Here is a 26,438-nt window from a genome sequence, read left to right on the forward strand (position 1 = left end):
GGAAAGGATGATTTAAATAATTTTTTTGTAAAGTACATTTAAAATATGAGTAGAATATTTCTTACCAAACATCAGGCACAAATTATGTCTGTATAATTCTTGTCACATACTTCTCAGATCAGTGCTGTGTACAATAAACACTAAATACATGTTTATTGATAATATTTAAATAGTTTTATTTTATTTATTTTTTGAGCCAGAGTCTCACTCTGTCACCCTGGGTAGAGTGCAGTGGCATCATCGTAGCTCACTGCAACCTCAAACTCCTAGGCTTAAGTGATCCTCTTATTTCAGCCTCCCAAGTAATTGGGACTACAGGCACATGCCATTAAACCTGGCTAGTTTTTCTATTTTAGTAGTGATGGGGGTCTCGCTCTTGCTCAGGCTGGTCTTGAACTCCTAAGCTCAAGAAATCCTCCCACCTCAGCCTCCCAGAGTGCTAGTATTACAGGCATGAGCCACAGCGCCTGGCCTAAATAGTATTTTAAATCTTTGCAATAATATAAATTTGTTTTAGAACAAATGTAGCAACATAATATTTTAGCAAAATAGATGGCATTATTGCAGTGCAGCTATCTATTATCAGTTCCTGCAAAAGCATTCATTGTGGTTCATTGGTTTTTCATAGATTCTTATCTAATGTACTCCCAAATTCCTCTTTCATTGAGCCACTTCTTTAGTTCTTTCCTTTCTTATCCTTTCGATGGTATAGTTGTTATCATTAGCCATTTTCCATATGTCTACTGATTTTTTCAAATACTTCGAAGAAGATCATCTTTCTCTTGACTACCTATTCGTTTCCTTTCTTTTTTTTGTTTTAAATCTGTAGCTCGTGTCAGAACATAATTTACATGCTTTTGGCTTGAGAAGCTGCTGTAAACTCTGGCAAAACCGACAATATTAACCTAACAGGAAAGCAAAAGATTTAAGAGGCAGGGTCAGTATACTGAGGCTAAATTTATGCTTTTATTTAAGATTTGAGAAAGGAAGGAAGAAAAAATTACATCCTCTTAAATAACTTTCTACTTTAGAGTATATGTTATTTTGGTTGTGTAGTTCTGCAGTCCGTAACCCCCAGTACCCCAGGACTGGTACTGGTGTGTGGCCTGTTAGGAACCAGGCTGCATGGTGGGAGGCAAGCAAGCAAATCTTCATCTGTATTTACAACTGCTCCCCATTGCTGGCATCACCATATAAGCTCCTTCTCCTGTCAGATCAGCAGCGGCATTAAGTGCTCATAGGAGCGTGAACCCTACTGTAAACTGCGCATGTGAGGGATCTAGGTTGTGCGCTCTTCACGGGGATCTAATGCCTGATGATCTAAGGTGGTGATGCTAGTGCGCAGGAGCAGCTGCATATGCGGATTATCATTAGCAGACAGGTTTGACCGCACAATAAATGTAATTCGCTTGAATCATCTCGAAACCATCCCCCCACCCCACCCCTAGTATGTGGAAAAATTGTCTTCCATGAAACTAGTCCCTGGTGCCAAAAAGGTCAGAGACCGCTGGTAGTTGACTGAGATATTAATTTGAAGGAACTTTGTTTATTCACACTCATGATTAAGAAATATACTACCAACTGTTACACTCATTTGCATTAATGTAGGTAGTGCCATTTAAAAATCAAGCCTGTGGTTATACTTTACATTAGAAACTCATATTTAATACAAAATCAGAAAAGAGTGAAAGTAGTTTAAATCATATGAGCTTTGGCAGCTTATTTTTTGTTTACTATGGTAAAATAAACATAACATGACGTTTACTATTTCAACCATCTTTAAGGGTACAGTTTTGTGGCATTGACTATATTTACATTGTAACCATCACCACCATCCAACTTTATCATCTTTCCAACTGAAACTCTGTATCCATTAAACACTCCCCATTCCTCCCTTCCCCCAGCACTTAGAAACCACCATTCTATAATACTTTCTATATCTCTATGAATTCGACTGCTCTAGGGACCTCATATAAGTGGAATCATACAATGTTTGTTCCTTTCTTTTTGAGACAGAGTCTCACTCTGTTGCCTGGGCTACAGTGTCATGGCATCAGCCTAGCTCACAGTAACCTCAAACTCCTGGCCCCAAGCAATCCTGCCTCAGCCTCCGGGGTAACTGGAACTACAGGTGCTTGCCACCATGCCCAGCTAATTTTTTGTTTTTATTTTTAGTTGCTTGGCTAATTTTTTTCTAGTTTTTAGTAGAGACCAGGTCTCTTGCTCAGGCTGGTCTTGACCTCAAGTGATCCTCCCACCTTGGCCTCCCAGAGTGCTAGGATTACAGGGATGAGCCACAACACCCAGCCTATTTGTTCCTTTTTTACTGGCTTATTTCACTTAGCATAATGTCCTCAAGTTTCATCTATGTTGTAGCATGTGTCAGAATTTCCTTCCTTTATAAGCTGAATATTATTCAATTGTATGTATATAGACAGCACATTCTCTTTATTCAAATATCCATCAGTGGATACTTGATTTGCTTTCACCTTTTGACTACTGTGAATGATGTTCATATTTTTGTTATTAGTATCAACATGGATGTAAAAATTTTGGGTTTTTTCTCAATAGTTTATTATGAAAATGTTAAACATACAGAGAAGCTGAAAGAACTTTACGACAAATGTGTATTCCCACCTAGATTCTACCACTAATATTTTGCTATACTTTATCAATATCTATCCATCCACCAACCTTCCTATTTTTTGAAGCATTTTAGAGTACACAGACAACAGTACACTTCCTTCTAAATGCTTTAGCATGCATATAATTAACTAGAATTCAGTATTTAATTTTTCTTTTAAGATAATTTACATACAATGAAATGCACAAATCTCAAGTACACATTTGATGAATTTTGACAAGTGCATATACCTGTGTAACTGAAGCTCCTGTCAAGACACAGGACATTGCTATCATGGCAGAAAGTTCTCTCATGCTCCTTTCCAGGCAGTCCTTTCTCCTAATCCCCAAAAGATAACTACCATTATGTTACTCTTTTTACCATAGATTAGTTTTGCTTGTCCTAGAACTTTATATAAATGGAATTATACGCATGTACTCTTCTGTGTAAGACTTCTTTTATCCAGCATGTTTTTGAGATTCATCCATATTGTTATAGATCACTACTTCTTTCTTTTATATTGCTGATTAATGTGAATATATCATGGATATCCTCTTTTATACAGGATGAAATAATATTTCCCTCATTTATTTTTTCACCCCTAAGTCACTAACATTATGGCTTTAGTAAATGCTTGTGAAAGGATTTTTTTTTTAAGTAGTGTATTCTAAACCTTTCTCAATTCCCTGACAATTTAGTAACACCACCTCTCCCTATCCTAGATCTTAGCCAGTGAAAGGGATCAGATAGTTGCCAATTTGAAGTGTGTATCACAGATACTGGTGTGTGGTTTTCTTTAATGCTGGTAAATCCCACAAGGAACCATTAGCTTTCATGCTAGGTATATCTTGAGATCTTAAACTGTCTCCCAATCTTACTCCTATCAGAATTTTTGAAACAACATTGCCATTTCATTATGGAGAGAGAAGTGGAAGTAGGAGGCATTATGTTATTTCTGGTGGTTGCAGGTAGGAGAGTTCTCCCTGTGGGCCAGCTGCTACAGCAGCAGCAGCTGCAAAGGGTAGAAGATAGGGATAGGATAAAGGAGATGGAGACTTTATAGGTTGTTAGTAGTTAATCTCTACTACAATTGTCAATTGACACCCAAATTTTTTGCAGAGAGAAATCTAGTTCCACTTGGATTGCAGTATTTCATTTGCAAATTAGACAGTACCATAACCAAACATGTTTGATAGAATGTCAAGGTAATAATTCTTATGAACTTAAATATACCAAATTTGCCATGTTTTTATTTACACAAAAATGGTACTTTGTATCTGATCTCAAAATACCATAAGAACATGGACTCATTTTTTAATAGAATCGCTTTTCATTTAATTTTGTGATATCCAGGAGAAAAATCTAATTTAAAAAAATTCTATATGGTTTAAGGACAAGTAACTATGGATATCAAAGAAGCATGTAAAATATTAAGACCTGCTCTCTGTATTTTCCAGAAGGTATAAAAGTAATACCACTTAATAGGTTAGCTGCTACCTTGCACTTTCAAAGCACTTTAGAGTCATTCGTCTGTCTGAAGTAGACCGGTATTAGCACCTTTGGTTAATAGATGAGAGCTCTTTTTTTCTCCTTGTATTTTACTATATTTGAGTTCCAGAATTTATCCAGAGCTCTCCAAACAGTGCTTGTGGCCTTCTGGTGGCCAAACAAAGATTCCTTCTAATAATGACCCCCCCACACCCCCTGTCAAACAATCTCCTAAATACTTCTGGGATGTTTTTCCAGAAGAGTTTTAAAAACTAGAAACAAAGAAAGAATTGTCACTTTTTGAAGTAGCAATAAAAATAAATTTAACTTTAACATTTATAAGAGATTCTATCACTTATGTCAAAAGGTAAAACAACTATGTATACAAATGGGTAAAAGATTTCATAAATTTTGATAAAGTCTTTAAGCAAATACAGCTTTTATATGTACCTAATTTGTGGTTTTCTTTTTGGAGGAGACATTATGGTATCCTGTATCTAAAATAATTTATTGATTGTATTATATTGGTCTATATATGTTTGTGGTTAACAAAGAAGAAGGAAAGAAACCACGTGTTTATTTCCTGTTTTTGTCATAATTAGTTATAAAGATATCATGTCTTCAAATTACTGGTTATATTATTACTTAAATAATCTTAAATTAGAACATGTTTATGGGAACTTTATAATTTGAAGAAGTAAAAGGTATCACAGTTAGATACTTCATTGTGCTGGTCTTTGTTCATTTAAATATAGAGCATCTTGAAGGTAAAAGTTTCAAAGTCTGATTTGTTTAATCTACGTTTATTTACAACTATGTTTAATTCTACTCTTGTTTTTAAGCATTTTAATACTGCAGAATATATTAGTCATTAGGTGGTCTTAATGTAGATATCTTCAGCACTTCTACAGAAAGTCATTGTCAGAGAATTCATTCTAATTCAAGGTTAATTAGTGTACCATTAAAATAATGTGTTACAAAAATTAATTGCATTGCAGGTCAAAAACGTGTTAAAAAGCATAGTGTAAATGTCTGAGAGCATATCATCCTTCTTAAAGCATTGCTATATGTGTGCCACCCTTCTGGAAAAGACATCCAAAGTGAAAATCAGTACTGAGGTCCAGTCATAGGTGTTTCCCCTAAAGTAAATTTTTGGCACCACATATGGAAAATTTAAAATATAACTCCCATTAGCAGTAAAATGTGTTGCTTATCTGCTTTGCCATTGAAACAGCTAAGGATTTATATTTTAGCATTAGTTGATGTAACCACAATGGGTCAAACCTAAAGAGAAATCAGGAACCCACCCAGTTGAGAGATAGAAATTATCTGCACATCTTGTGGTAAAAGTACTAGATATATTAATGTTATATTTTCCTACTTTACTATTAGATAGTTCTGGTAAGTGCCCTATGTGAGCATATCACACATCATTTTAACTATGCAGTAATTCTTGTTAATAGTTTATAAAATATATACTTATAATTAGAACTGAAAATAATAGGGACTTTGAAATTTTGTCTGATTCTTTTATTTATTATTTATTTATTTTGAGACAAAGTCTCACTCTGTTGCCCCTGCTAGAGTGCTGTGGTATCAGCTGAGCTCACAGCAACCTCAGATTTCTGGGCTCAAGCAATCCTTCTGCCTCAGCCTCCCGAGTAGTTGGAACTACATGCATGCACCACCATGCCCAGCTAATTTTTTTTGATTTTTGGTAGAGACGGGGTCTCGCTCTTGCTCAGGTTGGTGTCGAACTCCTGAGCACAAACGATCCGCCCGCCTCGGCCTCCCAAAGTGCTAGGATTATAGGTGTGAGCCACCGCGCCGGCCTGTCTGATTCTTTAAATGTAAAAGCCGTGAAACAGTTATATTGAACTATGGAACATTTTGTTCATTGTTATTTGTTCAGAGAGTTTCATTAAAATGTCTAATTGTTCATATGGAGGATATTTGAATCATTACCCTAGTAACAGCAGGTCACATTAGAGCTACAGAAATTTTAACAAGAGAAATTCTGTTCTAGTACTCAAGAATACATTTTTTACTGGACTTTTAAAATTGTCTCCATTTTCAAAAACTCTTAGTGGGCTCCAAACAAGGTAAAATGAAATAGTTTTGCTACTACAACAAATTGTGATTTGCCCACATTTTCAAATTTTCTGCTTTCCTCCTTTTAAGGATTTTGTATAAGCCTATTGGAAAACAGGTAAATAAAAGTAAATCAAGCAAAAGAATAGGACAATTTGTAGGGAAGAAGTTTTCCTACTCTGTTTTTTTGTTTAAACAATAGATCCCAGTTTAATTAGTTGAACTAATAGGTGTGCAAAGAGTCTGAATGATAAAAAAGAATACAGGCAGGTTTAGAAAGCTTTCTCGAAAAGTACTTTTTACTTTAAAGCCATCCTTGTTGCAGCCTATGTCTATTTAAATCTTATCTAAAATGACATAAAGCAGGATTTCAACTTAATGTGGGAAAACATTCCATTCTTTATAAAAGACAACATCATTACCACCCTCAAAAAGTAGTGTTAAGCCACACATCATTCATTTCTTAAGGAAAGCCTTTAGCTTTTAGGGTTTTGTTTATTCTTTTTCACCAGGTAGTCTTCTTTCAGAAATTAACTAGACCAAGATTTTCTGACCGTAGAGAAAAGAAATAACACATGTAATAGTAACTGTGAGTCTTTGGTAGACATGACTTAAAATTTATATTTCATATTTAGTATTTTATCTCTTAATAATTAATCATCCATTGTCTTTTACAAGTAGCTTTCACAGTCAACTGATGATAGATACTAGTAGATTGTACTAGTGTTTTGAGATATTCCAGGTATAAATTTGTAATACTAAGGACAATGCTTATTTTCAAACTGGTTAAATATTCTTTTTAAGGAATAAACTTGAGGAAATTTAGATCTAGTACATTTAGATTATGATTTCTACCTAGGTTTTCAGTGCTCATGTTTTTATTCATAAGATTTCTTTCACCAGAGGAAGCGAACAGAATTTAAGAAAACTGTATTTTGTTATAAAGTATAATTTACAAAGCATTTTCTTATAGCTCATTTATTCAATAAATATTATTGATATTCTTGTTGTTATTACTATCATCTCCACTCTGTGGGTGAGGAAACTGATTTGACTGAAAGAGGTCATTGGGCTAGTTCATAATGGATCCAGAAGTAGAACTCAGGGTTTCCAGTTGATTGTCTATTGTTTTCCCATAGCACATTTTTATAATCAATCATTCTTAGAATAATTAACCTATTTTGCATCTTTGTCTTTCTTAAAACATATTTTTAAAAACATTTTAAATTTCAATAGATTTAGGGGGTACAAGTTGAATTCCGTTATATTATATAGTGGTGAAGCATGAGCTTTTAGTGTACCCACCACCTGAATAGTGTACATTGTACTCCATAGGTAATTTTTCATATCTCCTGCAACTGGATCATTCATTTATATTTTTCTGTGTTTTTAGGGTAGAGCTCTACTCCACTGGGCATGTGACCGAGGACATAAGGAACTAGTCACAGTCTTACTACAATATAGAGCTGACATTAACGGTCAGGTAAGAGTGGAGTTTTTATTTTTTTAATTGAAGTAAAATTCACATAACATAAGATTTACCTGATTAACCATTTTGAAGTATACAATTCAATGGCATTTAGTACATTTGACAACATTATACAACCATTACTACTATTGAGTTTTGTATCATTGTTTTCACTCCAAAAGGAAACCTTGTACCCGTTAAACAGTCACTTCATTTCCCCCCTCACCCCAGACCTTGGCAACCACTAATTTGCTTTCTGTTTCTACGAATTTGTCTACTCTGGATATTTTATATAAATGGAATCATAAAATATGTAGTCATTTGTGTCTGGCTTCTTTCACATAGCATAATGTTTTAAAAGTGTATCCATGTTATAGCATGTAATAGTATCTCATTCCTTTTTATGGCTGAATTGTAAGTCTATCCCACATTTTGTTTATGCATTCATCAGCTGATGGACAATTGGGTTGTTTCTACCTTTTTGCAATTGTGATTAATGCTGCTATGAACATTTGTGTACATGCTTTTTGTTTGAACACCTGTTTTCAGTTCTTTTGGTTATATACCTAGGAGTAGAATTGCTTGGTCATATGTGGTAATTTGATGTTTAACTTTTTGAGAAACATCCAAAATGTTTCCACAGGAGCTCACCAGCTATGCCACACTTCTAATTTCGCCACATCCTTACCAATACTTGTTGTTTTCCCTTTTTTTTTTTTTTTTTTTTTTTTTGAGACAGAGTCTCGCTTTGTTGCCCAGGCTAGAATGAGTGCCATGGCGTCAGCCTAGCTCACAGCAACCTCAAACTCCTGGGCTCAAGCAATCCTTCTGCCTCAGCCTCCCGAGTAGCTGGGACTACAGGCATGCGCCATCATGCCCGGCTAATTTTATATATATATATAAAGTTGGCCAATTAATTTCTTTCTATTTATAGTAGAGACTGGGTCTCGATCTTGCTCAGGCTGGTTTCAAACTCCTGACCTCGAGCAATCCGCCCGCCTCGGCCTCCCAGAGTGCTAGGATTACAGGTGTGAGCCACTGTGCCCGGCCTGTTTTCCCTTTTTTTAGTAGTCATCTTAGTGAGTACAAAGTGATATATCTTTGTGGTATGATTTTGATTTGCATTTTCCTAATGACCAATGATACTGTGTGTTTTTTCATATACTTGTCGACTATTTGTATATTTTCTTGGGAGAAATGTCTAATCAAAAGTTTTGCCCATTTTAAAGTGAGTTTGTCTTTTTGTTTTGCAGTTGTTAGAGTTCTTTACATATTCTATATACTAGACCCTTATCAGATATATGATTTGTAAATATTTTTTCCTTTTTTGTGAGTTTTCTCTTCAATTTCTTGATATTGTCCTTTGATGCACAAGTTTTTAATTTTGATGAAATCTAATTTATCAATGTTTTATTTTTTCTCTTATGTTTATGGTGTCATACCTTAGAATCCATTGCCAAATCCAAGGTCATGATTATGTGAATTTTTAAAAAAAATCTTTTCTCAGAACCCAGGTGTAGATGTGTAGAAAGCAGGCAATTGGATTAATCAGAAGTAGAGATTTGCCAAGTGGCTATGACAATTGAAGAACAGGAAATGGGAATGAGGATAATAGCATGAGAGTAGATGAAGTTAAACTGAAATGGAAGAAGGTAGATAGTCAAGGGACAGGGGATATCCATAAGGTCAAGTAAGAGATGTAGAGTTGAATGAACAGGAGGGTGTAATTAGAAATGAAAATTTCAGTCTTGATAGAAAGATCCAGGGTGGGCCTATGAGGCCTAGAGGACTGGAGGGGAATGGATGTATATGGCAACAAATATTGTATAAAGAAAAAGCATTTCGTATCTAACATACTGAGTTAAAAAGCAAACTCCTAGAATTAGACACGTATGTCTACTTTTGCTAATTCTATTCAACATAGTACTGGAAGGCTCAGCCAGAGAAATTAGGCAAGAAAATGGTGCTACCTTATTCTTTCCTATGGCCACATAATATTTCTTTATGAGGAGGTATCATAATTGAGTTAACTAGTACCATATAAATGAACTGTAGCAATTTATACTTCTACTAGCAATGTATGTGAGAATTCCTATTTCTCCAGCCTTACCTAAATAATTTGTTATACCGCTTTTTGTTCTCTGTTTGATGAATGATGAATGGTGTATCATATTTTTAATTTCCATCTCTCTTGTTGAGAGTGATACTGAGCATCTTTATATATATTTAAGAACAATTTATACTTCATTTTCTATGAATCATCTGTTTATGTTTTTGCCCAGTTTTCCATCATATTGATGGTGTTTTTCTTACTTTATCGGAACCTTTTATATCTTAAGGAAAATTAGCACTTTCTTTATGATATAATTATTAAAACTTTTCCCCATGTTTTCTTCTAGTACTTTGATCATTTCATGGTTTTTTTTACACATCTAGAATTACTTCATATTGTGTGTATGTAGGTAGGAACTTTACATTTGTCCAGATGGTATCAGCTTTATTTTTATCCAAATGACGAGCCAGTTGTTCCAATAATGTTTGTCGAATAATTGATATCTTTTCTCTAGCAATTTGAAGTATTGTCTCTATCATATTCTCAAGTTCTCTGTGTATTTCAGTCTACTTCTAGGTTTATTCTTCCATTCCATTGCTTTGTTTTTCTGTTCATGTACTTGTGCTACACTGTTTTAAGTATTGTAGCTTCAAAATGTGTCTTAATATCTGGGAGAATGGATTCCTTCAGTACTCATTCAGAATCTTTCCTATTATTTTTGCTTATTTATTTTTCTGTGTAAACTTTGAAGTTATCTTTTCAACCCCTACTTTCCCCAACTACTACCACTACTAAGTTATAGCCAAAAACAAAAAAAACTATTAGTGCATTCATGTCTTTTATTTGGTTTAAATTGTTTGGGGATATTTTATTTTATTTTGTTTTTGAGACAAGGTCTCGCTCTGTCACCTAGGCTGGAGTGCAGTGGCATGATCATAGCTTACTGCAGCCTTGAAATCATGGACTCAAGGAATCCTCTTGCCTCAGCCTCTGGGGTAAGTAGGAATGCAGGTATGCATCACCATGCCTGGCTATTTTTTTTTATTTTTTGTAGATATGGGATCTCACTATGTTGCCCATGCTGGTCTCAAACTTCTAGCCTCAAGCAATCCTCCTACTTTGGCCTCGCAAAGTACAGGGATTATAGGCATGAGCCACTGTACCTGTCCTGTTTAGGGGTATTTTATAAAGAAATGTCCCCAGGTTAGGCATTGCCTGAGGTTTTTACCTTGTGGCTTTCTTGTATTCTATTTGTTTGAATGGTATAAGACAATCCAAAAACTACGTTACATGGCTTTATAGAACATTCTTTGCTGAACACCAGTTATAATATAATGCAAAGTAAAAGTTCCAGGTAGGTTTTTAGGATGGATTGGTTAGGACTATATGCCTGGCACAATGTTTTCCTTGTCCACTTTGTATTTATATGACCATTTTATATAGCTCCAGCTTTAGTTTTCCTTTGTTATTGACAATAATAACCTATATTATCTAACTTCAGTTATTGGGATGATTTGGCTTTTTCAGTTTGAGTTGCTAACATACTTCCAAGTCAGAAGGCTTCTTGAGATTAGTTCTCAGAATAGGTCTTTCTTTTATAATTTCTTCTTTGGTTTTGTTATTAAAAACTCTTTTCAAATATAGACAATACAAACATAATAAATGGAAGGAAAGATTCATCTCCTTCATGACTCAATCTTTCTTAAACAATATTATTATTGACTGGCCTATTGGTTGCCAAAAAGAGAAATCAATTTTATTAGAAGTATTTGCTTGGCCACAGATCTTGGTACTAACCCAGCACAGACAGTCTGATGTTATCAACCATCTGAAGACTAATTTTTACCATTAGTCTGAAATGAAGTAGTAATTAGAGATATGTCAAAGTCTACTCTGTGTTTTTCTGTCATTTTTACCCTTCATTGTATCTTGTACATTCTTTTATTGCACTGCGGTTTCTATGTTCTGTGACTGTGATGGAATTGGAACTTGTAATTTTATTTCTAAGAAAGATCTTTTGTAGATTTCATTTGTTATCTGGCAGTATTACAGAAACAGTTTTGTCTCTTCCACTGCTTGGCATTTTAGTTCAACTCTGAAAGTTAGGTTTTTACCACATTTGAGATTTGGATGTGGCTTAAAGACATACACATACTCTTCTCCGACTTCTTGAGTAACTGATTTTTTAAGCCCTGAGGAAAGATTAAAACTACTTCCCAAAGCACATTAAAAGATATTTGAGTGCTGAAGATTTATTAGTAGGTTTTCACAGATTTGTTGTAAAGTAGCATTAGGGGAAAAAAGCAGGGCGGGGAGGAGGAGGAGGAGCATCTGTGGCATAGGTGCCTGCAGTGTGTACTAAGTGTTACACAGTTCAAAAGAAAAACTTTTGTTGAGTGGTATGGAAATGTTTAAGGACTCTATGATTATAAGTTATATAAGCTTATGGTTTATAGAATACCGGGGAGCACCGTGCCCGCTCAATGAATGTTTTGGTGGCTATTTGTGTGTTGTAAAGATTTCAAAAACATGAGAAAAGTATAAAACAGTAAATAAAACCATCTGTAATCCCATTACATGGTATTATGTTGTGTGTGTGGGGGGGTGAGGAGTAGCATATAAAACAGTTTCTTAGTATTTACTATGTACCAAGCATTTTATGTGCATTGTCTCTTTTAGTCATTGCATCAATCTTGTAATATAGTTATATTACTATATGCATTTTACTGATGAAGAAACAGGAACTTAAAGAAGTCGTAGAGTGGTAAGGCACAGTGGCTCATGCTTGTAATCCTAGCACTTTGGAAGGCCAAGGCTAGAAGATCACTTGAGGGCGGGAGTTTGAGACCAGCCTGGGCAATGTAGTGAGACTCCATCTCCACAAAAAAACTTAAAAATTAGCTGAGGGTGTTGGCACTCACCTGTAGTCCTAGCTACTCAGGAAGCTGAGATGGGAAGATCTCTTGAGCACAGGAGTTCCATCCTGGATTACAGAGCAAGGGACCCTGGCTCTATTTAGAAAAAAAGAAGTCAAAGAGCTCACAAGTGACAAAGCCTAGATTTGAACTCCATAGCCCAAGCTTTTAACCTCTTCACTATGAAATTTGAATATATTTCATTCTCACCTTTATTTTTTTCTACTTATGTGTATATATTTTAAAGGGACCTGGTACAATATTGTAAATAAAGTATTTTTTTATTATTTAAAATTATCGAGGTATAAAATAACTCAGGTAGATATAGTACACAAATCTTATGGCTACAACTCAGCGCATGTTTAAATATATATATACACACACACGCGCCCCTGTGTAACTACCACCTGTGTCAAATAAGAAGAATATTTCCAGAACTCCAAGAGGTTGTTAGTGTATGATAAAAGTAGAGTTTAGTAAACTAACACATTGAGTAGACTTTGAGTCATCAGTCATAGAAAAGACTGATCTTAAACACTTATGGAAGTAAAATTGTTAAAATCCCCTCTATGCATTACAGATACTTAGACCTGTCCATTGGGTTGGTAGAGGGTAGGAAGGGGAAGGGTTCTAGGCCAGAATGTTCCTATTTAGAGGACATTTTGAAATTATAGCTTGTGTTACGAGTGTGTACATTCACTGCTACTGTGTATAGTGGGAAAAAACTTAAGTCCTATTTGAAACATCTAGTCTTTCTAGATGTTTAAAAGTGCACAACATATGTTAAAAGTAAAGGACTAAAGTGACACCCTTTAAGTGTTTTTATTATTTCATAGGAGTGGTTGCATTTGGAGAATGGAATTGTTAAACTTGATGTCTTGGAGAGTATGTTGTCACTGGGTGGTGGGGGGAGGGGAGGAGTAAGTATGCAGAGAACGGTTCTTTGCGGGTGAGTTAGATTAGTTAACCATTGTTCTGTCATGTGCTGTGTATTAAAGGAAATTGTAATGCTCAAAGTATGTTAAAAGTAGAGGTAATTAAATTATCCCTTTATGTATGTCTTTTGTTAGTTTTTAGGAAGGACTGTGTTTTGGGAGTGACCTTTGTTAATCCACCTCTTGGAGCTCGACTTAGTCCTGTACTCAGTCACTGGAGTGAGGGAGGAGGGAGAAGAGAAAGGGTGAAGGGATGGGCTCTATGCTAGTATCTCCATATCTAAAAGATAGTTTTTGATTATAACCATTGGTCTATATGTGCATTTTTAGTAAAGTATCTGTGTTTATCATGTACAAAGTTCATTATTTTGCAACATCTAATCTTTGGAGATGTTCTGAGGTGACAGTATATGATAAAAATTAGAACTAGTGAATTAGCCATTTTGTGGGTATCTTTTTGTTATAATTGATAGAAAAGATGCATCTTTGACATGGAATTGTTAAACCACCTATGAACAGTGTAAATTAGGACTTGTTCATTAGAGTGGCAGCAGAGGGACAGAAGGAAGTATAAAAGCAGTATGTAGATGTGTTCATATTTACATTTTGATGATAGCCATTGATGTATGTGCATCTCTTGGCTATACTATAAAGAATATATTAAGTAATTCAATAGAAACATACCTTCCTGCTAATATTTTAATGGTATAGATCTGATAATGAATCCTCTTAGGAACATTACACTTAGTGTACTCTGTTGCTTTATGTTTGATTTTAAATTGAACATTAAGGGACTGCAGTATTTTAATCAGAACTCTGCCAGTACTTTTATCTTAGAGGTCTGTTGTCATTTTTGTTTTCTATGAAATTTTCGTCCCAAGAAAGGCATGATTACATTTTTTCCTTACAGATTGAGTTGGTGTAGTGTATTCTTAGTTATCAAAATATTCACAGAGCTTTGGGATTTGGGACCGGTAAATATTCATGATGTGTGAAAAAGCATGATACATAATATACAATCTCAATCCCATAAAATTGGATATTGTGTATGTGTTAGGATCTAGAAGGACACGTCAAACTGTAAACTGCTTGCGATTGTAGATGACTTTGTTCTTATGCTTGCATTTTTCAGTTTCCTATACTGCATATATTAACTTTTAAAAAATAAAGATTATTTAAAAACTTAAAAAAATAATAATAATCCTAGCACTTTGGGAGGCTGAGGTTGGGAGGATTGCTTGAGGCCAAGAGTTTGAGGTTATAGGGATCATACCACTGCACTCCAGCCTGGGCAATAAGAGTGAGACCTTGTCTCAGAAAACAAAAAAAAACCCTTTCTATTTGGAAATAATTTTAGACTCTATAGAAAGAATTGCAAAAATAGTGCAGAGTTCCTGTATACCTCTCACCCAGCTTTGCCTAGTATTAACTTCTTATATAACCATAATATAATTGTCAAAATTAGGAAGTTAACATTAGTATAATACTATTATTTAAACTGCAGGCCTTATTTAAATTTCAATGTTGAAATTGAATGTTGAAAATATTTTCTGTTCCAGGATCCTATCCAGTATCCCACCTAATTTGGATTTGCTTATTATTTCTACTTAGTTTCCTCCAGTCTGTAACAGAGCCTCAGTCCTTCCTTGTCTTTCATGATCTTAACACTTTAAAAAGAACTGAGCAGTTATTTTGTAGAATGTTCCTCACTTTGGATTTATCTAATGTTTTCTCTTGATTGGTTAGGTTATGCATTTTTTGGCAAGAATGTCAACAAAAGTGATGTGCCCTTCTCAGTGCGTCACATTAAGGGGTTCATAATGTCAATATGTCTTATTACTGGTGATATTAACCTTGATCCTTTGTTATGGTAGTGTCTGACTGGTTTCTTTACTGTAAAGTTATAGTCTTTTCCTTTATAGTTTATAAGTATTAGGGGAGATACTTTGACACTATGCAAATCCTATTTCTCCTCAAATTCTTGCCCACTAATTTTAGTATGTGTCAGTGGAACTTGTCTGTGACAATTATTGATATTATTGTGGTATTTGTCTACTGGTGATTTTCTGTTTTCCTCTTTTCTTCTACATTTGCTAATTGGAATTCTGCTGTAAGGAAGAGCTGGTCATTTCCCCCTCATTCCACGATTATCTTGTATTTTCCCTATCCCAGTCCTGGATCACTCATTCCTTTTATTGGAAAATATGTTTAGAAATCAAGATCTAGGCACTAGGTATGCTCATTCCTATAGGAATGACATTGTTTCTTGGTTCTCTCAGCAGTCAGAGCTAGGAATATATGTAGGAAGTATATATATATATACTAATCCATGCATATACACACACTATATTTCTGTATCTGTCTATCTGTATATGTATTTAAGATGATGCATTTGTACTGACACCTTTGATTACAGTCCAACATCACAGAGTTTAGTTTAGTCTTTCCTCATTTGTAACTTTTTTCTCTAACAATGAGGAAACTCAGCTCTCATTATTTATAATATTTTTTCTGTTCAACTTTAGTATACACATAAAGGAGTTTCAGAATTGCTAACCCATCCCTCTGTGCAAAACACATTTACCAACTATATTAAAACACTTATGTATGGCTTGTTTTGCCATTAGCCTTACAGTTGCAAGTCAAGATACTATTTTCCAAAGTTACTTAAGTTCATTTCTTCTCTACCCCCTTCACTATAGTTATGCTTTTCATGTCAGGTTCATTTGTTGGTGTATATGTGTCATTTTAGGTTTGTTCCATATACATGGTTGGTTTTAATTTTTTATTAATAATTTAGAGGTATGTGAAACATTACTATGGATCTAAGCATCAGAGCTATATAAAAATATATACCCAGAGAATTGTCTTTTCCTTCTCATTTTTGCTATCCCAATCCCATTCCACCACCCCCACCCCTTTTTTCCACTCCTCTCTTTCCCCTTCCCTATAGGTAACCAGTCTCTTTTGTTCTGATTTATCCTCTCTTATTTCTTTTGTCTTAATGAGCAGGTACGTGTACATTTCATATATCCCCTTCTTTCTTACATGAAGGGTAGTATACTAAACTCTTTTGCTCTTCGCTTTTTTCACTTAACAGTATGTCCTAGAGTTACATCATAGTATTTTGTAGAGATCTTCCCTTTTTATCCACAGCGCATAGTACTCCCTTGTGTGGATGATTTATTCAACCACTTTCCTATGTACAGGCATTTATTTTGCAGTTACAAACAATGCTGCATTTAATAACCTTGTGCATATGTATTCTCACATTGTGTTCCCTCAGGGTAGATGCCTGAAAGTGGAATTGCTGGGTTAAAAGGTAGATAGGTGTGTAGTTTTGTTAGATAGTGCCAAATTTCCCTTTAGAAGGGTTTACTAATTTGCATGCCCCCCAGCAATACTTGAGAGAGCCTGTTTCCTTACAGCCTTGTCAAGTGCGCTCTACTTTTTTTTTTTTTTTTTTTTTGAGACAGGGTCTTGCTCTATCACCCAGGTTGGAGTGCAGTGGCATAATCATTGCTCACTGTAGCCTCAAACTCCTGGACTCAAGTGATCCTTCTTCCCCAGCCTCCCAAGTATCTGGGACTATAGGCATGTACCACCATACCGAGCTAACTTTTGTATTTTTTGTAGAAAAAGGGTATTACTATGTTGACCAAACTGGTCTCAAACTCCCTGGCTTAAGTGAGCCTTCCACCTCAGCCTCCCAAAATGTTGAGATTATAGGCATGAGTCACTGCACTTGGTTGTGCTTTTATATTTTAAAAAAATTACCAGTCTTGTGGAGAAATGGTATCTCAGTGTTGTTTTAGTTTGCATGTCTATAATTATGAGTGAATTGTTACATTTTTTCATATGTTTGAGGACCATTTTTATATGCCTTTTTCTGTGAATTATCTATTCACATTTTTTTCTCATTTTCTATCAGGTTTTTGGCTTTTTGTGAGTCAATTTTTAAGAGTGGCATATGTTGCAGCTATTTTTCCCCACTTTTTCATGTCTTTTGATTTTGTTTATAATACCTTTTGCCATGCAAGAATTTTTTATTTTTATGTAGTCAAATTTATCACTCTTTTTATTGCCTCTGGGTTTTAAGTCATAGTTAAAAGCATTTTCTTAAACCAAAGTTCAAGAGGAATTCCATGTTTTCTGTAGTACTTATGTGGTTTTATAGTTTACATTTAGATCTAATTTTGTCTTTTCCAAATGGCTCCCCAGTTGTCCCAGTACCATTTATTTAAAAATCCATCCCCCAGTGATTTGAGATGCCACCTTTGTCATATACTGTTCTTCCATATGTGTTTGGGTCAATTCTGGACTTTATAGTCTCTTCCATTGGTCCCTTTGCTCATGTTCATGTATATTATTTTAATTAGAAGGCTTTATAGCAGGTATTAATGTCTGGAATAGCTGTTTCTCCTTCATAATTTTTGGGTTTTTTTTTTGGTTTTTTTTTTTTTTTTTTGAGACAGAGTCTCGCTTTGTTGTCCAGGCTAGAGTGAGTGCCGTGGAGTCAGCCTCGCTCACAGCAACCTCAAACTCCTGGGCTCAAGCTATCCTTCTGCCTCAGCCTCCCGAGTAGCTGGGACTACAGGCATGTGCCACCATGCCCGGCTAATTTTTTTTATATATATATATCAGTTGGCCAATTAATTTCTTTCTATTTATAGTAGAGACGGGGTCTCGCTCTTGCTCAGGCTGGTTTTGAACTCCTGACCTTGAGGAATCCGCCCGCCTTGGCCTCCCAGAGAGCTAGGATTACAGGCGTGAGCCACCGCACCCGGCCCATAATTTTTGTTTTTAAATGTCTTCCTGGCTATTGCATTTTTTAAATATAAATTTTAATATCAATTTGTGTGACTATGTAAAAAAATAGCTTGTTGGTATTTTTATTGGGATTGCATTGAATTTATAAATTAGGGAGAACTGACATCTTTATAATACTGAGTCATTCTATCCAAGAATAAGGTATGTCTTTACATTTGATCAAGTCTACTTTTAAATATTCTTTCAGGAGTATCTAAAATTTTTGCTGATATAGGTTTTACATGTTTCTTGTTAAATTTCTTAAATATTTAACATTTGTTGCTATGAAGTGTTTACTATTTATACGATTTTTGCAAATAATGTTTGAGATTTGTAGATCTCTGATTACTATATTTTAATTCCTATGCCATTTATATGATGTTAAGTCATCATCTCTATTTCAAATATTTCATCTGTAAATGAAGGGATAAGTATGTTGAATTTTCCTGTTTTCTCTCACATAGTGTCCTTGTGATCCTAATTAGACAGTCATTTGAAAAGTCTGGGCTAATTTGTTAAATCACCTGTATGATTTGCTAGAGATTGCTTTAATTTCACTTAAGAATATACAAGTCAATGAAAGTCAGGTGGGAAAACAGAAGCTCTTTGCCAAAAACACAATACATTTTATCATTAGATCTTTTCCTGCTGAGTGGATCATTGTGAAAACAGTGTTAGGCTTTAAATTATTTTCTTAATCCTTGATTCTCTCACACATTGTGAAGAGTCTAGTCCTCAAACCAGTCTTACTTTCTTCCTAGACTACTAATATGTATTGGGTGCTGAGGAAGAAATGTTTGCTAGTATTTGAGTATAGCACCTTTCCATAGGAAAATATAAAACTCTTCTCTAAAATGAATCAAGTTTTACCGTACTCTACAGAAACCAAGCGAATGTGTATGTGGTAGTGAGGGAGGTGAGAGGGGAAGATGGAGATTAAGTCCAATAGCTGTACTTTTAAAAAATAAAATTATTTTATTTTTCAGTACAGGAATCATTTTTATTTATGCCAGTTGATAAAAATGCAGATTTATTATATTATGACATATCTTTTTATAAGTATGTTCCTTCCAAATACACTTGTAATTGGCAATTTGAAGGCAGAGTTTGTGCTTTAATTTTGCATTGCTTTAATGTTGAAATCGCTACTTAGGCATTTTAATTAAATCGTTTCTTTGTGTTCCCTAGAGCCAATAAAAAATCAGAATTTCAATAAACAAAGAAGTAAAAGGGTTTTTACCACATGAAAAATATCAATTGATAATGTATATGGTTTTAGGATTCTCTTTATACTTTCTAAAAATTTTACAGTTTCATTATCAAATACCAAAAACTACATCTAAGAATGTGAATATTCTTATATAATAGTCTTTTACATTTTCAAATAATTTTTTATGTCTGGGGTTAAGTCATAAAATTAAAGCTATAATTAGCAAATCCTGATCCCACTGATCATTGTATCGTGATTTAGAATCCTTATTGGTCAATACGTAATCTGTTCCAGTGTATTATAGGTTAAATATAAATATATTTGCATATTCTTGTCTTTGTAAGCTTGGATATTGCCTTCACAGTGACATTGTATTTGTTTGCTTTTTATGCATTAACCAGCTATAGGAAAAGTGCATTTAGGTAACAGCTACTGTTCTTTTCCCTGGATGATGGTATGTTTTTTTCTTGAGGCTTTTAGATTATTAAGTTTTTTAAGTTACATTTTTGCAAATGATTGCTTTGATGAGTTACTGTCTTATGAAACCCTGAAATAGCAGCAAAGTGTTAAAATGGCAAGTACTTGGATTTCTCTATGCAAAGAACATGTTTAGAAAGCTGAAATAAAAGGGAAAATTTCAATGAATGAAAAGAAATCAAAATAAATGAGGCAATCAAAGTCAGAGAAATTGATATTGGCAGGTTCTGAATGATGTTCCTAGATGAGCAATCTTTCAAAATACTTCTTGTACATTGCTGCTATTCCTTTATTTATTATTAAAATAACATGATCCATGAGGAGCTTGGGGTGACTTTCGGCCTAGCTAATTCTAATTAATCCAGTCAGGGAGAGCAGTAGGGTAAGTGGAGCAGTCTATCGGATTGAAATTCATAACTTAATTGAGGTCAAAGTCCCGGTCTGGGAGAACAAAAGTCTTTTGCTAGGACCAGTCAGATCAATAGCAATAAATATCTGGCTTGGATACAAGTAGCTTATAGTGACAGATTATCTGACACTGGCCAGAGGTCTTGGTTCTGTTAAGGGCAAGTCTTGAGCATGCCATGGTTCTTGCTGATGTTCAGTCCACACTCATGACACTTGGAAAGAAATAAGTGATATTCTTGAGAATGCTGGAAAATCCTATGGAAGCACTATATGTGAAATTCCAGATGGCTTCTATTTGTTAGTATCAAATGAACATTCTCTAATGATGCATTTTTTAAATAACAGAGGAATTTCTATCAAATTGCCAGTAAAATCCAAAGGATTTGCAAAATGGGTTAATCTTGACAACTAACTTTTCCACTAATGATTCAAAAAGAATGTACAGAATTGCTTTGGGGGGGAACGTAATAGGCACATATCATCTTGATTTACATATAACTAAAAGTTAAGAAGACCATGTTGCATTCATTAACATCAAGGAGTTAGTGTTAACTCTTTTAGGTGTGATGAGGCTATTGTGATTATGTAAGAATGTGTTCTTGTTTATACAGGCATACTGATATATTTAGAGACAAGATGTCTGTAATGTATTTCAGCAAAGATAGATACATACATGGGGCAGAATGTTAATTGTTGAATCTGTATAAATCTCTATTTTTCTGTATCTATAAATATTTACATAATAAAAAGTAACAAAATAACCGTGTGTAATAAAACCATTAACTAGTATGTTACTAGGAAAGGTTTTCCTGTCCCATTCTGTTCATACTTTCCAATTCCTATTGAGTTATCAAAATTTTGGTTCTTTTATGTGTTATCTTGTTTATCTATTATTATCACCATCATAATTACTGAATTAGTACAACATTTTGGTATTCTACTTGTTGTTTGAAAACATCATTGTCTCTCAGGCTCAACTACCATCTGTGGGAAAAGGAACTCTTGAGATCTGCAGTTGTTGGCCTTGTAAGGTCTGAAGAGCCTCATAGTATATATGCATTCTTATTGATACTTCTCTGGTCCAAACTGTCATTTCTTCATGCATGTATTATTGTGGTAACTTCTTATGTGACTTTTTGATTCTAGATAATAATGACAGATTAGTATTCCTTAAACTTTATTGTCTTATTAGTTCCATTTCAGTATCTAAATGATTCTTATGATCAAAAACCTCTAGTGGTTTTCTTATCTATGAATCAACTTTCAACTTTTTTTTTTTTTTTTTTTTGAGACAGAGTCTCGCTTTGTTGCCCAGGCTAGAGTGAGTGCCGTGGCGTCAGCCTAGCTCACAGCAACCTCAATCTCCTGGGCTCGAGTGATCCTTCTGCCTCAGCCTCCCGGGTAGCTGGGACTACAGGCATGCGCCACCATGCCCGGCTAATTTTTTATATATATATCAGTTGGCCAATTAATTTCTTTCTATTTATAGTAGAGACGGGGTCTCGCTCTTGCTCAGGCCGGTTTCGAACTCCTGACCTTGAGCAATCCGCCCGCCTCGGCCTCCCAAGAGCTAGGATTACAGGCGTGAGCCACAGCGCCTGGCCCAACTTTCAACTTTTATGATTGACTCTCAAGATACCCCACTTCCTATGACCAAACTATTTTACCCAGTGTTTTTTACTTGGGTGAAATTGTTGAGCTCACTTTGTACATCCTGGTAATTCTCAAACCTGGATCTTCAGAGTCAACTATGGATCTTTTTAAAAATAGGCCCCAGCTCCACAAATTTGGACTTGGTGGGTGGGTTGCGGGTTGAAGGCTGCGGGAAAGATGAGAATCTCAAAATAAAACTTCCACATACCATTCTGTACTTCCAGGTTTGTAATTCTAAACCCTATATCCCCACCTGCCAGTCCGTCAGCGCTACCAGTCTTATGTAGGAGTCAGGATAAAAACAATCAGGTTAAACTCATTCATTCGTATAGTGAATCTCTAACAACTGTCTAGAATTCTCATATACAGTTGCATTTTTCAAGGAGGGATACAAATTTAGATATAATCCTACTGGCTGAGTACTTGCTATTTTTCCAATAATTGTGCAAAATATATCTATATACTTGGTCTCTTTTTTTCCTTTTAATAATATTGTAAAATGGATTTTTTCCTTGTAGTAATCCAAAGTCACAGAGCTACTTCACAGTCTAGATTCAAATCCAGTTATTCTAATACCAAATGATCTCTGGTAAATTTTTAGTTATCAAAATAAAGTGAAAAAAATCAAGGCTTTTTAGAGAACATATTTTTAAGCAGAACAAATAAACAATGCAGTCCATCATCAGTTGTTTTCCAGTATGTTTTCTTTGTAAACAATTTCTGCCCTTTATTCATTTTGGAACCTACATATTTTCTGTAAGTTCACATATATACCAAAATAATAATAAAGCAACAACTCTTCTCTGGAGAACAAAGATGGAGTTTTTAAATAGGCCTTTTGGAAGGCAAATGTAATTAGAGACTATCCCCTGTGACTTTAAGAAAACATGGTAGAAAAATTCCTAACCAAGTAAGTTAAAATTAAAGAAGAGTAACCCCAGCTCTCAGGAAGACTCATATATATAGTATATAATAGTTATATAAAATAGAACTAGTGGAGAATATTAAATATGTATATATTTCATATGTATATAATACATGTGTATATGTATAAAATATGTATATATAAAACACATATATATAATTCTCCAACTGTTTTATTTCACAATGATACTGTATTAATTGTATTTACTTTTTTGTCCACTTGTGTAGTCTTTCCAGTTGGATTATGAGTTCTTTGAGTGCAGGGATCATATTTTCTGTTTCTTTAATATTCTGTGTGGTCCCCTGCATAATGTTCGACATATAGTATACATTCAGTAAATATTATAAAATATTGAAAAATTATTGTTCCTTTGTAGATAAATACTCCCCCAGCTTTAAACACATACACATGTACACATACATAGACACAAACACTAAATTCTTTTCCCTGCATTTTCTTTACTAAAGTATTACCTTTTGGAAAGACTCTGACCTAGCCCCACTCCTTTCCTCTGGCCACAGCTTCCTATTAGACTCCCTCTTTTGTGTTCCTGTGATATCCTTTGTTTAATCTGTCATGGAATTTATCATTCTTTATTATAATTATCTCCATTCATTAGACTCTAGGCTCCTTGACAGTAGGGACTTTGATATTTTTCCTATTTTCAAGTTCTAACACTACTTGGCACATTACTTAATATGTTTGCTATAAACAAAGAGTAAAGATTTAGAGTAGAAATAATCATGCCTCAAAGAAACAATGTGTTTTAGAAATTTATGGAAAGGAAGAAAGAAAAGAAAGGATTTAGCTTATGAACATTTGATCTTAACAAGGTTATTTGAATACTTCGTGACTTTCTTGACACATCTGGTCCAGATGCGTATTTGTTCTGTAGAGAATTGTTTGTGTAGCACACTAAGCAAATAATTCTGTAACACATATATCAGAGAGACATTCTTGAGCAGTGGATACTAAAGACTTTGTTCTAAAGATAAATTAGATGTACTCTTAAATGAAGGTTATGCATTATGAGACCGCAATGCCCATGTTGAAGTGACTTATTGCTCTTGACAAATATCTTGACGATGGACTGATTTTACTTCATGGAGCTGTTACTTGTCTTTTTCTAACAGTTTATTTTTTAGAAGTGTAATTTCTTATTTTAACATCTTAAAAATTATAAATGAGTTGAAGGAAATATGGAGACTCTCTTAAATCTGTGAAGTTATTAGTATGACTAAAGTAGAAAAAAGAAAGAGCTGAGGTATAAGATAATCATGTCTCTCTCTTTTATTTCCTTCTTCCCTAACTGTAAAATTTACATCCGCTTTATGTTTTTTAAATCACATCTTCCACCAGTTATGCAATGGACTTATAAAGAGACCAGTCCAAATGCTCGTTTCTGAGGTCCACCAAGGGCAAATCTTGCTGTTGATATGTGTGGCCTTAGGCCTGAAGGATGGCCGTGGGGAAAATGAATGAAAGGTGAGGGAGTGTGTTGAGTTTAGACAGGTGAGTTAAAGTGTCTATACTAACTTAGGAGAGGCCCTTTGCGATGTGGGATGGAGCCAAGTGTACTGTTGCCCTAGATGCACACGAATGTTGGGGGAGACCTACCTACCAGTTTGTTAGTTACAGAGTGTTCTGTGAATTCCCACAGAGTGCCTATTTCCTTCCCCACTTTAAATTTTATTTATTTTTAAGGCTTCTGAACGAGATTTTGTTGTTTAGTTTTTTTTAAAGGGTTCTCTATAATGGATTATAAACATTTTTTAAAGGATTGAGATATGAAGGTAAACACTAAGTCTAGTCCTCACTGTGTATAGTAGCCCCCCTTAGCCATGATTTCACTCTTTGCAGCTTCAGTTATCCACAATAAAGTACAATAAGATATTTTGATAGAGACAGACCACATTCACATAACATTTACTACAGTGCATTGTTATAATTATTCTACTTTATTATTATTTTACTTTATTATTAATAATAAATATAATTTATTATGTTGTTTTTTATTATATTATTATAATATTATTAATTAATAATAATTTATTAATGCTAAATTATTCTACTTTATTATTAGTTATTGTTTATTTCTTACTGTGCTGAAATTATAAATTAAAGGTTATTATAAGTATGAATGTATAGGAAAAAACAATATATATATAAGGTTCAGTATTATCAGTGGTTTCAGGTATCCGCTGGGGGTCTTGGAGTATATCCCCTCAGACAAGTGGGGACTAGTGACTAAGATTTTAGTATTATTTAAGTCCTGGAGCTTTGGAGTCATTTTGTAAGTATCTATCAACTAATAGAACAAATTTATTCATTCCTCTATGCAAAGAAATCTCCATATCTGCAAAAACATAGCAGAGTTTCCTGAATTAACAAAGAAAGACAAATGTCCATGCAAAAGAAGTCTGAAAATTGTGAACAAAGATGATTAAACTAGTATTTAAAGGTCAAATATTTTTATCATTTTTTTCTCTTCTACAAAATATGTTTATGTATATTAGCTAATTTTATCCTTACTGGAGTTGTGTATAGCATTGTCCTTATTTTATAATCGAAGAAACTAAAGGAGAGGAAACCTCAGAGAGGTTATTTGAATTGTTTGAGCACACAAAGCTAGTAAGTGGAGGAGCCAGAGTTCATACCCCAATGTTGTAACTGTGTATTCCATACTTTTTTTGTACATTATCTTGCCATCGTATTCTATCATACTGACTCACTGCTTTTGGAATTCACAGCCATCTTATGCATTTTAGGAGGGCATAGTAATAAGTTCTTCATGTCTTTTTTTTTTTTTTTTTTTTTTTTTTTTGAGACAGAGTCTCACTTTGTTGCTCAGGCTAGAATGAGTGCCGTGGCGTCAGCCTAGCTCACAGCAACCTCAAACTCCTGGGCTCAAGCGATCCTCCTGCCTCAGCCTCCCGAGTAGCTGGGACTACAGGCATGCGCCACCATGCCCGGCTAATTTTATATATATATATATCAGTTGGCCAATTAATTTCTTTCTATTTATAGTAGAGACGGAGTCTCGCTCTTGCTCAGGCTGGTTTTGAACTCCTGACCTTGAGCAATCCGCCCGCCTCGGCCTCCCAAGAGCTAGGATTACAGGCGTGAGCCACAGCGCCCGGCCTCTTCATGTCTTTTATATTTTTTTATTTATAATGAAATTTATGTATGTAGACATTTTATTCATCAGATTTTTCCTTTCAATGTAACCTTTATTCCATGTTTCTATTTGTAATTTTCTTTAATAAGCTATTTTTTGTCGGTTTTATATTGAATAGCCATTTCTTTCACTAAGTTTATAACTGAGAATGAACAGCTGGCTCACAGTACAGTGTGAATCAAGTTCAAATTACTTTGAGTTCAGA

General features: G+C 34.6%; 1 protein-coding gene across 2 annotated transcripts in view; it reads left to right on the top strand.

Moving 5' to 3' along the window:
* ACBD6 (acyl-CoA binding domain containing 6) overlaps window positions 1-26,438 on the top strand; it is a 148,849-nt gene that overhangs the window by 69,420 nt on the left and 52,991 nt on the right. The window contains exons 6-7 of one of the 2 annotated variants that reach the window (XM_075997043.1): window positions 7,596-7,685; window positions 10,637-10,726. In XM_075997043.1, the coding sequence (XP_075853158.1) occupies window positions 7,596-7,685; window positions 10,637-10,678 (132 nt within the window). In that variant the 3' untranslated portion in view covers window positions 10,679-10,726. Of the gene's footprint in view, window positions 1-7,595; window positions 7,686-10,636; window positions 10,727-26,438 lie in introns of those variants that run through there. The other variant, XM_012791616.2, reaches the window with a different exon arrangement.

Source organism: Microcebus murinus, chromosome 23, assembly GCF_040939455.1.
Source record: "Microcebus murinus isolate Inina chromosome 23, M.murinus_Inina_mat1.0, whole genome shotgun sequence".
NCBI classification, from domain to species: Eukaryota; Metazoa; Chordata; class Mammalia; order Primates; family Cheirogaleidae; genus Microcebus; species Microcebus murinus.